Source organism: Cynocephalus volans, chromosome 2, assembly GCF_027409185.1.
Source record: "Cynocephalus volans isolate mCynVol1 chromosome 2, mCynVol1.pri, whole genome shotgun sequence".
Taxonomy (NCBI): domain Eukaryota; kingdom Metazoa; phylum Chordata; class Mammalia; order Dermoptera; family Cynocephalidae; genus Cynocephalus; species Cynocephalus volans.
This window is the reverse complement of record NC_084461.1, coordinates 193,633,689-193,651,522: the sequence shown is the minus strand read 5'-3', so window position 1 is coordinate 193,651,522 and position 17,834 is coordinate 193,633,689. Positions and strand designations below refer to the sequence as shown.

At 46.4% G+C, this 17,834-nt stretch overlaps 1 protein-coding gene across 1 annotated transcript in view; it reads right to left on the bottom strand.

Moving 5' to 3' along the window:
• Nucleotides 1-17,834, bottom strand: part of RNFT2 (ring finger protein, transmembrane 2) — a 67,277-nt gene that overhangs the window by 10,510 nt on the left and 38,933 nt on the right. The window contains exon 7 of the mRNA XM_063087894.1: nt 649-798. Coding sequence (XP_062943964.1) covers nt 649-798 — 150 coding nt within the window. The remainder of the gene's footprint in view (nt 1-648; nt 799-17,834) is intronic.

Below are 17,834 nucleotides of genomic sequence, written 5' to 3'. Positions count from 1 at the left end.
CTCTGTCTGAATAACCTTGGGCCAGTAACTTCATCTCCCTGAGCCTCAGTTTCCTAACCTGTAAAATGGGAGTAATAATAATGGTATGTATCTTGAAGAGTTGTTATGGAGATGACTATGCAAAAGAATAGCATATGGTAAGCTTCACAAGCAAGAAATTAGGGTAGATTCACCATAAAAAGTACTGAGATATCCCACAATGTGCATGAACCTAAAATATATTACACTGAGTAAAAAAACCAGACACAAAGGTCACATGTTGTACAATTCCATTTATATGAAATATCCAGAATAGGTAAATTCATAGGGACAGAAAGCAGATTAGTGGTTGCCAGGGGCTGGGGGAAGGGAAGGTAGAGGAATGAGGAGTGACTGCTTATTAGGTACAGGGTTTCTTTTTGAGATGATGAAATGTCTTGGGACTAGATAGCGGTGGTGGTTGCACGACACTGTGAATCTGCTAAATGCCGCTGAACTATAGCTTTTAAAATGGTTAGTGGTTAATTTCATGTTTTTAAAATTTTATCTCGATTTAAAAAAAAAAGAAGAAATTAGTTTGGGTATTCCAGGTTCCCCAGTAGTATCCCAGGCCTGGCTGGTGAATAGGGCCTTCCTGAGGACAGCTGTCCAGCCCTGGGGCCACCTCACCTTGCAGAGGCTGTAGAGAATGATCAGGACCCCTCCCAGGAAGTAGCTGTTGGAGGACTCATCACCCATGATGTATTTGTACCACAGCTGGATGGGGACGAGTGACCGGAACAGCTGGCTCAGCTCCTCGATGACCAGATAGAACTTTCCCTGCAACCACACAGAAAGCATCAATTATTATTAGCAGTAAAGACCCAAAGGACCAAGCTGGGGGGCACTGGCCTCAGGCAGTAATAACATTCCAGGTCACGGGCAGGCCATTAATCAGCTCTGGAAAGCACTCAGGCCAGCTCCTAATGGGGCTGCAATATGGCCAGGAGATGCGGCCCCTGCCCACTGCCCTCGCCTACCACCCACCAGCCCAGAAGATCAAATAGCCAGGATTGTGTTTCAGGGTGAGAAACTCTACACCTTTGGCAGAGGGTTGGAGTGTGGGTCACTCTCTGGTTCTTGCTGTGGCTTGGAGGGCTCAAAGCCAAATGTGGGGGCACAGTCCCTGCCCCTGCGTCCAGATCACCCTTGTCTCTAGAGGGCTGACTGAGGCATCACAGGGGCACGGGCAGGATGGCCACAGGGTGCAGGTAAGTCCAGGCCATGACTCTGAGAGCAGAGAGACGCTCACCCTCCCCAGCTCCATCCTCGACTATCTCCAAGGTGGCAAGATGAACACCTGGTGAAGCAGACTTGGATACTCATACTGGACTGGGTTTGAATCCTATCTTGCTGCATGGTCATGAGCCTCAGTTTCCTCATCTACAGAACAGGAATCATAATTCCCACCTTATGGGGTTGCTTTGAGGATTAAAGGAGACGAACAGGAAAAGCACCTAGCATTGTGCCTGGCAACGAATTCTATTTCCCTCCCTTTGCCCTTGGGCAAGTCCCTCAAGCTTTCTGTGACCTGTGCTATAAAATGGAGATGAAAATAATCACACCCTGTCATGTCTAATAAAGTTAAACATATACCTACTTTATGACCCAGCAATTCCACTCTGAGGTATCTACCCGAGAGAAATGAAAACATATGTCCACATGTACGCAAATGTTCTTAGCAGCTTTATTCATAAAATCTCCAAACTGGAAACAGCCCAAATGTCCATCAATGAAAGAATTGATAAACAAATCATGACATATTTATACGATAAGATACAACTCAGCAATAAAGATCAACAAATGGCTGATATATGCAGCAGTGTGGATGAATCTCACCAATATTATGCCAGATCAAAGAAGATAGACATAAAAGAGTGTGTATTGTATAATTCTGGTTTATATGAAGAAAGTCCTAGAACAGGTAACAGTAACCCGAGGTGACAGAAATCAGGTCAGTAGTTGTCTGGGGTGAGGGTCGGGGAGACCTACTGCAAGGGGTCATCAGGGAATTTGGGGAGGTGATAGAGATATTTTACATCTTGATTGGGATGGTGGTTACATGGGTGCAAACATTTACCAAAACTCATTGAAATATTTGCTCCAAATCTGTGCATTTTCTTGTGTTTATATTATACTTTAATAAAGATGATTAAAACCAAAAAAATACAAATAACCGTGAACCAGGCATCCATAACCTTAAAAATATAAATAATCTTTGCTCCATCAATTCTACTAACAAAACAATCAGGGATATGTGCAAAGATGAACCAACAGAAATGGCCACTGCGACATTTATAACAGTAAAAAAAAAAAAAAAGTATACTAAATGTACAAAAAGAGGATCTGATTATGTCAGAGATCTTTAATGGAAAGCCATACAGCCATTAAAAAAGTTTCCTAGAAGACAGCAGGTTAGCTCAGTTGGTTAGAGCACAGTATTGCTAACACCAAGATCAAGGGTTTGGATTCCATACTGGCAAGCCACCAAAAAAAAAAAAAAAAAAAAAAATTATCTTGAAAAATAGCAGCTTTATGGTGAGGAAACGAAACACATGCCACGTTAACCAAGTGATCAAGGTTAACATTCCCAGTTAATAGGTCATATAGACACCCTGAACCCCCTGATATGATACACTGAGAAGGACACAGAATCACTTCTGTGGTATTCTGGCCAAAAAGTCATAACCTCAATCTAATCATGAGAAAATAAGAGACAAATCCAAATGAGGGACAGTCTACAAAACAACTGCCCAGCATTCTTTGAAAGTATCAAAGTCATGAAAGACAAAGAAAAGACCAAGGAAGAGTCAGATTGGAGAGGATTAAGGAGATGTGACAAGTAAATACAATGTAGGATTTTGGATTTGATCCTGGACTAGGAAAAAAATGTTAGTGGGGCACTTGGCAAAATCTGAATAAGGTCTGTATAGTAATAGTATCAATGTTAATTTCCTGACTTTGCTAATGGTACTATGGTTATATCAGATGTTAACATTAGGGGAAGCTGGATGAAGGGTATATGGATACTCTAGTACTATTTTTGCAACTTTTCTTTAAGTCTTAAATTATTTCAAAATTAAAAGTTAAAAAAAATCAAACTGATAAAGGATATCTTTTGATGCAGAGAAATGCTCCTCTTATAGTTTCAAGTGGAAAAAATGGAGAATGCAAAAAATACTAGTTTTCTTTGTGTTTTTCTGCTTTTTTCATTTTTTTTGTACTGAGAATGTGATATGTTTAAATTAGAGGGAAAAATGTTATCAACACATGTTGCATAGCTATCAAATGGATGATGTGGGGCATGTGGATAGCAATGTTATATTTATCCCTTTATATTCCATCTTGATGTCCCGGCACAGGCCACTCAGAAGGGGACTCCTTGAAGTAGATGTGCCCACATCTGCCAAGGATCAAGAAGGGCATCCTATCATCCACTTGCTTTTACCTTTGTGACTGTTTGGCTGCCTCCCCGAAGTGAGGTCATTGTTTCCCTAAGGGCTCTCCTCTCCCCACCGACTCCCACCAGTCTGACCCCAGAAACACCTCCCTGGAGGGAATTGCTGGTTTCCTTCTGGAAGCTGTGGGAAGGTGGAGGTGACTCGAGAACAGATATGAGGGTGGCCACCATGTTTGTTTTACATGACCAATGGTACAGCAGCTCAATAGATGTCAAGCTCTGTCCATATCCTGACAGCAGGCCCCAGGCTCTGCAGAATACCCATGTTTTGAACTTTGTTTTCCTGAACCACCCAACTTCAGTTGCTCCATACTTCCCTCATGTCTCCCAAATTGCTCTCGCCCTGGATCTCTCAACTCTTGCATGTTTCATCTCATCCTGGACCAACAGCTCAGTCTCTCCCAACTTCCAATCTTAACCTGCTTTTGTCACTCCTCCTTGAATTCAGAGCACCCCTAGAGAATTTTCTTTTCCTTTCCTTCTTTCTTCCTTTCCTCCCATCCATCCATTCACCCATCTATCCATCTTCCTTTCTTCCTTCCCTCTCTCCCTTATTTCTTCCTTCCTTCCATTTCTGGACTCCCACTATGTACCAGACACAATGCTAGGCTCTAGTGATACTAAGATAACTAAGACCTCATCCCTGTCCTTGGGAAGCTCACTATGCAATAAGGAAGACCTAAGCAAATTATTACAACATGAGGGTACTTAAAATAGTTTGTGGAAATATAGAATTAAAAGACAAAATGAATTTTTCCATCAACTTTTTGAAGTACCCTTGTGCAGTATGATAGAACTCTGCTGGAGGTAAGCAGTAGGGTGCCCCAGAATTGAGGCATGGAGTGGGGGTGGGGGATTGATCAGGAAAGTCTAAGAGAAGGTATCATCGAGGTGTGGTCCATGGACCAGCAGCATCAGCATCACCTGGGAGCTTGTTAGAAAGGCAGAGTCTCAGGCCTCACCCCAGACCTCCTGAATCAGAATCTGCAATTTAACAAGGTCCCCAGGTGACCTGAGTGCACATTCAAGTTTGAGAAGCACTACTTTAATGGTGATTAAGAGCCAGACTGGTGAGGAAATGCAAGCAGAATGAGGGAGGAAGGGGTGTTCCAGAGCCCAGAGGCAAAGGGAAGAATGGCCAATGAGCCCAGTGCCATCACAGTAGGCAGCCTCCTGCTTGGTCTGTCTGGCCTCACAGTGGGGGAGGACACTGCCACCCCGTGAAAGATCCCTATGTCTCTGGGAGCCCCTACCTGCTGGCATCTGGCTGACTCTGGTCCCCTCTCTGCTGTTCCTCATTAGGCTTATCTCCAACAATCAGAGTGGCTTGTGGTTAAGAGCACAGCCTCAGGAGCCAGATAGTCTGGGTTCAGACACCAGGATCATCATCTCTCACCTTATTAATACTGTTCGTGTTTAGTCTTGGTCACTGTCTTTGGGTCCTCCAACTTCTCAGGCCCCCAAGCTGCGGGCTGGTCCCTGGTCCAAACCCCAAACTTCCCACTTGCTATTGAGCAGGTTTAGAATACTTTTTCCACAAAGGCCCAGCTAGAAAATACTTTGGCTTTGCAGGCCATATATTCCCTGTTGCAACTACTCACCTGTGCCATCATAGTGTGAAAGCCGCCTCAGACAACAGGTAAGTGAATGGGTATGGCTGTGTTCCAATAAAACTTTATTGACAAAAAAAGGTAGCAGGATGTATTTAGCTCACTGTTTGCTGACCCTGGTCTAGAACATCAGAACCTAGGTAAATCAAGTCACAATGGGGCCTCCAACACATCCCCAGGATCCCCCAGGAGGCTTGGGTACCAGCTTCTTTGCCCTTCTTTCTGTTGCCTGACTACACCAAGCTCTTCTTTTGCAGGTGGAACAGTGGTCCTCCTGCTCTTTGCTGGGCTATTCATCTTTTGGGTCTCAGCAAACCTCCTATGAGAAGCCTTCCCCAACTCCTTAAATAAATCAGGTGCTCCAATTGTACCCCTTCAGATTGCCTAAATCACTCTCAGAGCATTTCTCACAATGTTTAAAAGATTATTTTAGTATCTGTCTCTCCCACTGGACTGTGAGCCTCATCTTGGAGAAGATCATTTGGCTCTGGGTGTATCCCCAGCATCTAGCACACAGTAGGTACCCATTTAGTAACTGGGGACCTCTGAAGCTAAAGATTCCACCCTTGCTACTCACGTCAATGTCCTAGAGTTTGCTGATGGAGAAGGAGAGTTGGAACATCAAAGAGAGAACTTCTCTTTATAAGCAAGCACTGATGTCACAGAAAATAAAATTAAAGGAATAAGTGCCAACGTGGTACCATGTTAAAGGTAGCAATTAGCTGCCGGGGGGTGGGCCACTTTGAGAAGGAAATCAAACCTCCGGGGAAAATGGGGCATATCCCAGTGAAGCCATCTCTCCCTAATTAAGCAGTTTTTTAATTCCAGGTTTCTTAAGCATGTTATTTCTGACGACCACCAAATGGAATGTGTGGTTTCTCTGGGGTGTCAGAGAACAAGGAAAGCGATCAGATTCTGAGCCGTCTGGCCTCCCTGCCACCCGTGAAGGGGGAACGGTGGCAACTGTTGCAGGACTTGCTTGGCTTCTGATAAAGGGGGTGGGAGCAGTGGAGTTGGGAAGGCGGATTCTGTTCTGACTCCTTCACTGCCAGGATGGGGTGTGGGACAAAAAGCCAAATGAGAAACAACGAAACACAGAGCCGGCTCTGGAAAGGGTTGGAAAATGAAGGAGAGTGGGATGCAGAGAAACAGAAGAAATGAACAGAGAAGGAGAATTTTTGAGAGGAATTCACCTACATGGGAAAGATAGTTTGAAGAACTATGGGGGTGAGGAAGGGAAGAGAGATATAATCAGATACTTGTCAGCAGCTTAAACGTAGAAAGAATGTGTAGACAGAGATGAAAGGTTTTTTCTGTATCAAGATTAATAATGAATACAGCTTTGCCTGTTTATAAATCTCTTTCATATACATTTTCTTATTTACGGAGGCAAGAAGCATAGTGGTTAAGGACACAGGATTTGGGATTCCACGGTCAGATCTGCTGCCTACTAAATTGTTTGATTTTGGACAATTATTTAACCTCCCTGAGCCTCAATTTCCTCATCTGTAAATTAGATTGAAAAAATACATACATGCATATATACACACACACACACACACACACACACACACACACACACACACACACACACACACACACACTTATATTCATACATACATATATCTATGGATGCAGTAGTGTGTTGGCAAACCAGGTCTCTGGGGGAGGGGGAGAGGTCCTGATTTGTGTTTGCCAATTGCTGTGGTGTAAATACTCCCACAAGGCCAATTTCAAGCTACCAAGGTTAACAACTGCTTACAAATTTCCTGAAAATTTAACCACTGACTATCACAAGTCAGTGCAACCTGAATCCAATACACCAGGGTGATAGAAGATGAAATGAGCCAATAAATCTGAAATACAGTTACACAGGAATGGCCCAGGACATGATAGCAGCTAGTACTGAGCCTCCTAATGATCCAGAAATGTGGGCATTATGTTACTGCCACCTTATTTTACAGAAAAGACTATGTAGGTTCAAGAGAACTAAGAAGGTATGCTAGAATTGAGGCAGATGTGATATCTGGGACTTCCAAGCCTAGGGCCTTAAGAGACCTAGTGGCTTTCATGTCCTCCTCTTGCCTCTTCTGCCTTCTCCAGCTGCCACATTGGGAGGAGCCCAGGCTATAAGGAGAGACCAGGTGAGGAGGCTATGTGGGGAGGGAGTGGCTCTGAGACTACATGGAGGACAAGCACAGAATCCAGCCAACAGTGAGAACTGAGGCATCACATGTAGGACCTTAGGCAAGCCATTCACTTTACCTCAGGTATAAGATCTGAGAGTAAAGAAGCCATCTTAGACTGTCCAGCCCCAGCACACATCTTGTGGGGAAGAGATGAGCTCCTGACCCACAGAATCATGAAAAGAAAGAATTAAGATACTTGTCTGAGGCCACACAGCTTGTGCTATGGACTGAATTGTGTTGCCCTCCAAATTCATATGTTCAGGCCCTAATCCCCTATGTGATGGATTTGGAGGTGAGGCCTTTGGGAGGTGACTAGGTCATGAGGGTGGAGCCTTCATAATGGGATTAGTGCCCTTATAAGAAGACACACGAGAGATCACTCTCTTTCTCTGCTGTGTGAGAGCACAGTGAGAAGATGGCCATCTGTAAGCCAGGAAGAGATCCCTCATCATGATCTTTGATGTTGGACTTTGCAGCCTCCAGAACTGTGAGAAATAAATGTCTGTTGTTTAAGCCACCCAGTCTATGGTATTTTGTTGCAGCAGACTGAGCTGACTAATGGAACTGGCATGCAGCCAACCTGTGACTGGAATGTAGGTCTTCTGTTCTGTTCTACTCACTGGGCTCAAATCTTGGCTCTGTCACTTTTTAGCTGTGCAGCTTTGGCAAGTGACTTCCCCTCTGTGACCAAACCCCTGCAAATCACCCTTGAACCTCCTCCTCTCATAACCAACATCTAATGTGTCTACAAATCCTGCTGGAAACAGCTCCCCAAGTGTCCTCCTGGTTTTCTCCTTGTCTCTCTGTGGTTTATTTTTCACATGGCAGCCAAAATGGGCTTTGCAAAATACAAACCAGATCAAATCATTCCTGGGCTCAAATCTTCAAATGTTTTCTATCTCACTGAGAGTCACATCTGAAACCCTCTCCATGTCCTACAGATCCTATATGATCAGCCCCCTCTCTGATGGGGCTTGTTTCTCATAAAAGCCAAGCACAAGTCTACTGCAGGGCCTTTGCACCTGCCCTGTGCTATCCCTGAAGCACCCTTCCTCCTGATATTTGCTAGGCTGGCTCCCTCACTTTCTTTGGGTCTCTTGAGAACCTTTGAATTGTGCAAAGCACCCAGCACACCGTAAGTGCTCAATAACTTTGATTATTATTATCTGTTTCCTAGACTACTCTGTGAGCTTCATGAGTGCAGAGAACTATGTCTTGTTTAGCCATCTTTCTCCTGTGCCTACTTAGTGTGTGTCCCTAGCTGCTGGCTGTCATTCCATATCCCTTAACCCACTGTTAATACTGGAGTCCTCAATTTTTCAGTTGGATGCATAGCTACCTCAAACAGAGACTACATCTCTCCACTTCCTTTGCATCTAGGTGCCACTCTAGTCACTAAGATATAGTATAAGTGTCAAGTAGCAACTTCAGAGAAGCTTTCACCTTAGTCTTCCCCCTTTCCTCCATCCTATTGCCTGGAACTTGGATGTGATGGCTGGTGCTCTCATTACTGTCTTAAACCACGAGGAGGAGTCCCACACCCTAGGATTGGTGAAGCAGTGAGCTGGAAGGTATCACATTCCCAGACTTGGACTACTTACCTTAGGGCTTTACATGAAAAAGGAATAAACTTCTTTTTTATTTAAGCCATATTATTTTGAGTTCTTTGCTGTTACAGTTGATTCCAATCCTAACTAATACAAAGGGTTTGGCACTCGGCAGGTGACCAACAAAAGTTTGTTGAGTGAATGAATGAATGAAGAGATGGAACCAAATGACCCTGTGGTTCACACACCTAGGTGTCCCACAGGCTTGGCTTATGGGAACCCTGATGCTAGGAATGGAGAATGTGCACATAAGTTTAAAACATAGCAAGGCTAGGAGTGAGGAGGGGGAAGGTTGGACAGTGACTGCTGATTTGGGTACAAAGCTACCATGGGAAAGACAGGCTGTGTGGAAGGAAGGAAGGAAGGAAGGAAGGAAGGAAGAAAGAACTGTGGTGTTGGGTGCGAGTCTCAGCTCTGCCTCTTCCAAGCTGGTGAGGCCCTGGAGTCTTAGCAAGTACAATGATGAAGAGCAGAGACTTTGGAGTCAGATGACCTGGGTTTGAATTCTGATTCTATCACTGCTGTGTTACCTGGGGCACCTCACTTCGTTTTATTATGCCTCAGTTTTTTCATTGGTAAAATGGGGATAATAGTAAAAAAAAAAATCCTCCTAGGGTTGTTGGGAGGATACATGAGTGAATGCATGTAAAGTGTTGAGTTCAATGTCTGGCATATGATAAGCAGTCATAAGTGTTAGCTGTAGCACTGCTAGCAGTCTGGCGAAGATTAAACATCTTTCAGACAAAGTGATTTATGCCTGATTAGAGAGGATGGCAGCAGACTAGAAAGGCAGAGTGGGAAAGAACTGATTTTTACATTTCACTTACAATGTGAAAACAGTGTTAAAAATGTGGCCTTTGAAGTCGGGTAGCTAGACGTGAATCCTTGTAGCCGTGTGACTTTGGGCAAGTTCTCCCTCTCTAGGCCTCAGTGTTCTGTTCTGTGTGATGGGGGTGTTGACCTAGCTCTCACATTCTGGGCCTCTAAACACCGTTCCAACTACAGTGTCACTTTTGGCTGTTAGTAACAGCTTGAAGTAGCTTACAAAAAGAAGGAAATGCAGTAGGTCACAAAACTAGGGAGGTAAGGGGTCATTCTGGCTTTAAGTACACCTGGATCCCCGAGATCAAACACTGTAGTGAAAGATTTCTCTCATGTTCTATAGTTCTATCTTTCTATCTCTTGGCCTCTTCCCCATCTCTCAGCTCAGGTCGTCTCTGTCCCTCTGAGTGAAACCTTCTTTCTCTCCTGCCAAGGATGAGCTCTCTGCAGATGGTGATGATCATGACAACAACTCCCTAGCTCTTACTATGTGCTAGGCACCACTCTGCACACGACACTATGAAGTAGGTCCTACCAAAACTCCCATTTTAAAGATGAGGAAACGGAGGCACAGAAAGATTAGGTAACCTGCTCCAGGTGGCACAGCTACAAAATGCTGGATCCACCTGTGTCTGGTAGGAAGGATGGCCACTGGAGGCCCCAAGCCAGTACTCTTACAGCTTCAATTCCCATAGAAAGAGAGACCCTGTTTTTCCCAGGGTTCATGTGCAGGACTTGGATAGTCCTTGAAATCAAGCCTCTCCCTTAGATCCAAGCTCTGAGGCCAACCTTGGTCATAGGGCTCTATGATTGGCCAGGCCTGGTCACATGGCCACGGGGTGGGCGGGGCACCATGACTGACAGTCTCATTCACCACCAAAGGGAGAGGAGGGGCGGTCCCATAACAGAAAGTGGGTATCAGGAAGAGGAGGGCAAAGCTTCACTGGACTGAAGCTAGCTCAAAGCCCTCCTTAAACGTGGGGACAAATAAGCAGGAATTGCTTCCAGCCTCCCGGGCCAGAGGGACCCCTCCAAATTGCAGAGGGCCCCTCGGCCTCCACGGTGATTCCCCCTCTATTCGCTTTTCTTCCCCTGAACTGCTTGTTAGCTCCCGACTGCTACAGGGGACAGGGCCACACTTCCTGCTCCGAAATGGGCGGGCAGGGTCGGCGCTAGGGCCTGAAAACAAAGACTTGTTTTCCTGGCAAGGCGGCCTGCGGGTCTGTTATGATTGTAGGGCTGCGCGGGGACCCCAGCTGACAGCCCGGCAGGACAAAACAGTCCCAACACCGACCTGGGGATGGCTGAGCTGATGAGGCCCAAGCCGGATCTTGGGGATTGATAACTAACTCTAGAGCGGTGTAGCCAGGAATGGTCGGAGAAAGAAATGCTGCTGGGGGGGCGGACTGGGAACTGAAGGAGGGCCAGAGAGGAATGCGGGGGGACCAAAACCGGGAGGAGGGGCAGGGACTGTGGGCAGAAGAAAAGCACAGATAAATGTAAAGGTGAGAAGGAAGGGAGAGAGAGCGCAGGGGAGGGGAAGAAAGTGATATCTTTAAGCACATATCATAGGCCACGAATTGCACATCAAATGCTTCTCTTGTGGGTAGTGATGATCAATTCCCATTTCCCAGAGGGGAAAACTCAACCCCAGAGGCAGGGGAGGAACAGAGAAGAAGACTAAGCAAGTTAGAGGATTACAAGAGGGGAAAGAGAAGACAAAGAGAAGGACTAGGTCTGGCTCATAGTTTGGTGATGAAAGTTTCTCTGTTGAACATTTTGTACCTGCACGCTGCCCCCACACTAACACCACCAGGGGATGGACGCTCTCATTACTAGTCCCGGCTAACAGGTGAGGAAGGGGAGGCTCAAAGAGGTGAAACACATTTTCCAAAGTGGCTAGACAGTTGGTAGACACAGGATTTAAATCCAGTTGGACTCCCCAAAGTCTGCTGCTTTGAGCCACTGTGAGGGACAGAAAGGGAGACCGTAGGAGATAAAGTGAGATGTGGGGAGAGAAAAGATACAAAACGTGTGTGTGTGTGTGTGTGTGTGTGTGTGTGTAGGGGGAGAACTGAAGAGGTATGATAAATGGGTACCCTTGGTGGGGATACTGACTGGAAGGAGGGACGAAAGAGCCTTCCAGGTGTTGGAAATGTTCTATATCTGTCTTGCCCAATACAGTAGCCACTCGTCATATGTGGCTATTGAGCACTTGAAATATGGCTATTGCCAATTGAGATGTAAGGAAAGGATAAAATACACACAGAATTTCAGTCTCAGAAAAACAACAGAAAGGTAAAATATCTCATTAAAATTTTATATTGATTACACGGTGAAATTATAATATTTTAGACATATTGGGCTAAATAAAATATATTATTAAAATTAATGTCACCTGCTCCTTCTTATTTGTTTAATGTGACTACCAGAAAATTTAAAATGGTCTATGTAGCTTACGTTATATTTCTATTGGTCAGCGCTGTTGATATCTTGATCTGGGTGGTTACAGACGTATATAAAATTCATCGAACTTCTATACTTATAATTAGAGCAATTTACAGTATTTCATATAAGTTATGCCTCAATACAAAAAAAAAAAAAGAAAAGAAAATGGAAAAAGAGCGAGCCATGACGAATAGAGGCTGAGCTCGCGGCAGGTGGGGGGCGGGACCCGCGGCCGCGCGTTGCTAGGCAACGGGCGCTGCCGGTGACGTCACCGGCCAGCCGCTGCCATTAATCCCCCTCCCACTGGCGCGGGCTGGCCCGATCGCCAGCCTCCCCCTCCCCGGGGCCCGGATGAGATCACCGCGGCGGGCGGCCGGCTGTCCCCGCGCTCCCAACAACAAATCGACTCCACGGCGAGCGCCGGCATCTCATGATCTCATGGCCCCGCGGGACGGCGCCGGCCGATGAGGTCACAGCCCCGCGCCCCGGGCCGCCCGGCTCTGTGCGCCGCCGGCTCCGGCCGGACCCCCGGGCGCCCCGCCGGCCCCAGACCCCCAGCCTGCGGCTCTTCGGCCTCGGCGGACAAACGAGGTCGCAGTTTGCGAAAGGCAAAGCTGCCTTCTCCATTCTTTTGACGCATCTTCGCGCGCCCACTGCCCGCCCTCTTATTTGAACATTTCACCCCTAAAGCCACCAGTCCAGCAGGGAGTGACCGCAACAGCTCCGCTGAATTGGAGGTCAGGAGCGGTGCGAGGCAACTTGCCTGCATGATTTCACAGCAGCAGCGTGAAGGAAGTTCTATCCTTAGCCCAGTCCTACGGGAGAACTGAGGCTCCGAGGGGAAAAGGGACCTGCTCCAGGTTAACAACCTAGGTGGCGCAGGGACTTGAACCGAGATGGTTGAATGAACCCATCGAGCCTTCCTTTCTTTTCCTTACCTGTACCCCAAACCTCTGCACTTTTCCCCCAGTTCCTCCGTGCTCTGGTGGGAACAGTGATAATGGCCAGGCTTGCTGAGTGCCCACGATGTGCTGGGCACTGTTCCACATGACAAACTCACCGGAGAAGGTATTATATGGACCATTTTACAGATGAGAACAGAAGGCTCAGAGAGGTGAAGTGACGTGCTGCAGAGCTGGGGATTTGTACCCAGGTCTACTTGACTCCACAGCAGAACCTTTCTATTCCTCTACACCACCTTCTCCAGAAAAAGATGAAGCCTTCCTGTTGACAGTGGATACTATACTGTCTCTTCTCTCTCCCTCTCATAGGATCAGCCATCAAACCCAGTCAAGCGGGTCAGTGAGACCCTATTAGAGAGCTTCATAACTCACCGTCACTAACCGCTCACTCACACAGCTCCTCAGCAGATCTCCAGCAACATACACAGCCAGAAACGACAGGGAAGAAGGGAAATTACTGAGCGGCTGGGCTGAACCATGCACTGAGTCAGGGCCTGTTACTAAGGGCAAAGCTGGAAGGGGATTATAATCAGCCCCGTTTTGCTGATGTGAAAACCGAATTTATTTTAACCAAAGTCAGATGGCAAGGAAGTACAGGTTTCAGCTCAAATGAAAGCTTTTCTCATTTCCCTAAATGAGTCCTCCATGAATTCGGGTTTTTTTCTTCCTAGTGTTTATCAAAATTTGATATATTTGTGTATTTATTTGTTTAATGGTGATCTCTCCAACTAAATGAGAACAGGGACTCTGTTTCAGTCTGTCTGTTCCATCCATCATTGTATCTCCACACCTATGCAGCGCCTGTCATTCAGTAGACAAATATTTTTGGAGTGAATGCAAAGAATTGGCGGCTCAAGCTGGTGGGCAGTGCTGATTTTCAAAACCGAGGTTTGTTTGAGTGTAAAGTTTGGGCTCACTTTGCACTTTCTAGGAAGTCCAAGCCTTTTGGTACATGTACTTTATTCACAACAGAGTCCCTCTGGTGCTTACTCAGAGCCTATTAATTCTAAGTTTACAACAGTACTGACAAACTTGATGTCCTGGTTTCCCAACCAGCAGTGTCCTTGCTTAGTAAAAGAGAGGAGAGGGCAGGAGGAGGACCTTGGTAGGTAATTAGGTATGGGAGGTGAAAGGTTATACATCCTTATGCTTGCTCTGGTCTTTAATTATAGCTCAGCAAGGAAAGAGACATAAAAACAACAAAAAGCAGACACAAGGGAAACAAGGGATTGGTAACCACAAAACTCCATGGTTTCTTAGGGGCAAAGGGAGGGAGGGAGATGGCTAGAACCCAAGAGGTGTGCACAGGGGCTTCTTAGGCACTAGTGCTTTTTATTTTTTAAGCTGGGTACACTGGTATTTGTTGTTATTTTTTAAATACCTTACACATGTTACTTATTTATTTTTTAGAAATAGCCTCAAGCCGAAAATTTGCTTGCCCACTCCTTAAATTGACTATAACAACTCCATGAGGCAGGGGGCAAATTATTACCTCTGCTTTGTAGACGAGGGAAGTTTAGTCTCAGTTTCGGAGAAGTTCATCATTTTGCCTAATATCCCAGAGCTAGTAGGTAGCAGAGGTTGGATTGGGGTCAGGTCCTGATGACAGCTGAGTGTCAGCTCTTACCCACTACCACATCTACCTCCTCATAAGCAGACTCTCATCATTAAGGTCCAGCGCTGGTGAAAATGTGTCACCTCCCTCCCCCTCCCCCACACTCCCAATTTCCTATATGGCTTCCATGCCTAGGGTGAGGAGGAGGCCAGAAAGTATGCAGATGGCTGGGATCGCCTCTGGTGCTGTGGCCCCAGGGACTAGCTGACAGAGAGTCCTTGGGGCCTGGCTGAGGCCCAAAGGAATTGTTAGGCTGTAAGTAGAAATCTGCCTGTCAACAGCAGCAGTCAGGCACCCAATTTCATTGGCCATGGTTTGGTTGATCTAAGAGCCTGGGCCCCATGAACAGGAAGGGCCCAGCCCACGTGCCCCAGCAACTGTGTGTCAGGAGCTTCCTTCCAAACAGGGCTCTGCTCCCGAGACCCAGGAGAGGCCCAATTATAAGATGATGATTAAGACCGAAGTGGCCTGGGACCCGTTAGCTGCGTAAAGGAGGCCTCATCCCTCTGTCCCAGTCCCAGGTGGAAAGATGTGCTTATCTGTCCCCATGTCAGCTACAATCTTAGGCACAAGTGCTGTGGATTGCAACTGCCTAAGACTGGCTGCCTCCCAAAGCACTAAGGGGGGCAGGAGAGAGTTTCGAGGGAGGGAGGGAGACAGAGATGGGCAGCGGGTGCCTCCTTTCCTGATGGTCTAGAGCCCATGACACTAAACTAGATAGACATGGGCCCCAATGGTGGATCTGTCCTTTTGCTAGGAAAGTGACTCTGCCCAAGTCACATCACCTCTCTGGGCCTCAGTTTTCTCATCTGCAAAATGGTCAACGTGGTAGCCTGAATAACAGCCCCTCAAAGATGTCCATGTCCTGATCCCCAGAACCTGTGACTCTGTTACTTTACATGGAAGAAGGAATTTTGTGCATGTGCAGATGTGATTAAGTTAAGGATCTTGAGATGGGGAGATTATCCTAGATTATCTGGGTGGGCCCAATATAATCACAAGGGTCCTTATAAGAGGAAGGCAGGTAGGTCTGGGTGAAAGAAGGTGTGACAATAGAAACAGAGGCTGGAGAGATGCTCTTTGAAGATGGTGGAAGGCCAGAGCCAAGGCACACAGGGAGCCTCTAGAAGTTGGAAAAGGCAAGGAGAAGGATTCTACACTAGAGCCTCCAGAAGGAACCATCTTGATTTCAACCTAGTGAGACTGATTTTGGACTTCTGATTTCTAAAACTATACGGTAATAAATTTGTGTTGTTTTAAGCCACAAAGTCTGTGGTAATTTGTTACAATAGCCATAGGAAAGTAACGCCGGGAAGAAACAGTCCCCACTGTTGAAGCATTCCTGCTGTGCTGGCTTCCACGGCAGGATGGGAGGAGGCCATAGCATCCTGGGGCTGGGAGTAGCTTGTAGTGCTGTGGTCCTCTGCCACCTCTCTGACCGTATCTCCTACCACCAGGACTGGCTACATAATTTGTGATGCCCAGTGCAAAATGTAAATGCAGGGTCCCTTGTTAAAAAATTAAGAACTTCCAGATGGTGACAGCAGAGCATTAAACCAAGTGTGTGGCCCTTCTGCACAGGTCACATGCCCATGAAGCTGGCCCTGGACCCTATTCTGCTTCAGCCACACTGGCTCACTGCTCCTTGAATTTGCCAAGCCTGCTTCCACCTCAGGGCTTTTGCACATGCTGTTTCCTCTGCCTGGAACACTCTTCTCCAGACATCCGCATGGTGCACTCCCTTGCTTCCTTCATGTCTTCCCATGAATGTTACCTTCTCAGGGAGGCCTTCCCTGACTACTCTGTCTAAAAGGGCAGCCCCCCCACCATGGCAGTGTTATATTTTTCTCCACCTGACATAGTGCTTATGTATTTCAGCATCTTATTTATGTAAGTCCCTTGAAAGTGTATACTCTGCTTATTCACTGCTGGAGTCCCAGGACCTAGTACTGAACCCATTACAGAGTAGGCAGTCAAAAAATACTGGTTGAATGAATGAATGGATGGATGTAAAGAGCCTAGGACAGTGCCTGGCATGTAATATGTGTGTAGTGATTGGCATCTGCAATATTGCCATGACAGTTATTAGCATCATTTGCTCCTAGGAAATGACAGGGGAGGGGTGGCTTCATGCCTCCCAGGGCCCCTTTCCTCTGCTTTCTTGTTTTTTCACTAAGTAATAAATCATAGCTACTACTTACTGAGCTGCAATGATTGAAAGACTTCATTCACAGGGATGATTTTATTTAATGCTCCCATTGGTAATGATGACTATCCCTGTTACACAGATGAGGAAATTGAGGCTTAGAGAAGTCTACTGACTCACCCAAGGCCCATGGCTAATAAGTGGAGCAGTTGAGATGGAACCTGTTTGTTTGACTGCAGCTAATAGACCCTCGCAACTGACTTCACACTGCCTGCTTCAGAGAAAATGACTTTGCAACCTCTCATTAATTAATTTCAGCAAATGTGTTTTGCTGAGTGCTTCCTATGTGCCATGTTCTGTGCTAGGAGTAAAATGAAATGTACAAGAGACCTGGTCTCTGTTCTCACCAAGTTTGAAGTCTAGTGGGGAAGACAAACCAGCAATCACAACATCGCAAAATGCCTTCAAAACAGAAGTAGCGTAAAGACCGAGGGAGCACACAGGTGAGTCACCCAACCCCACCTGGTCCAGGAATCCTGGTAGAAGTGATATCTAAACAGAGACCTGAGGACTATTAGGAGTCAGGCAGATGGGGCTGCAGGATAGGGAGATGGTATTCCCAGCAGACTGAACAGCCACTGAACCTGGAGGTGAGAGAATGAGAGCATAACACAGTATGGGTGGACTAAGAAATTCAAAACATGTGACAAGTGATGGATGGGATTCAGGCTGCCAACAGAGGTGAGGGTCAGGCAAGCATTCAAAAGGACTCCCTTGCCTCTGGACGGCTGCAGGATTATGGACAAGATACTAAAACTCTCGGGATGATGGTTTCCTCCTCTTAAAATAAGAGCAGCCTAGACACAGAAGCCTGGCTACAGGAAATCCCCCGCTTCATCTAGCGTGAGGACAAGTCTTCTCTGTCAATACTAAGTCCCAGGGGCTTGCAGCAACCTG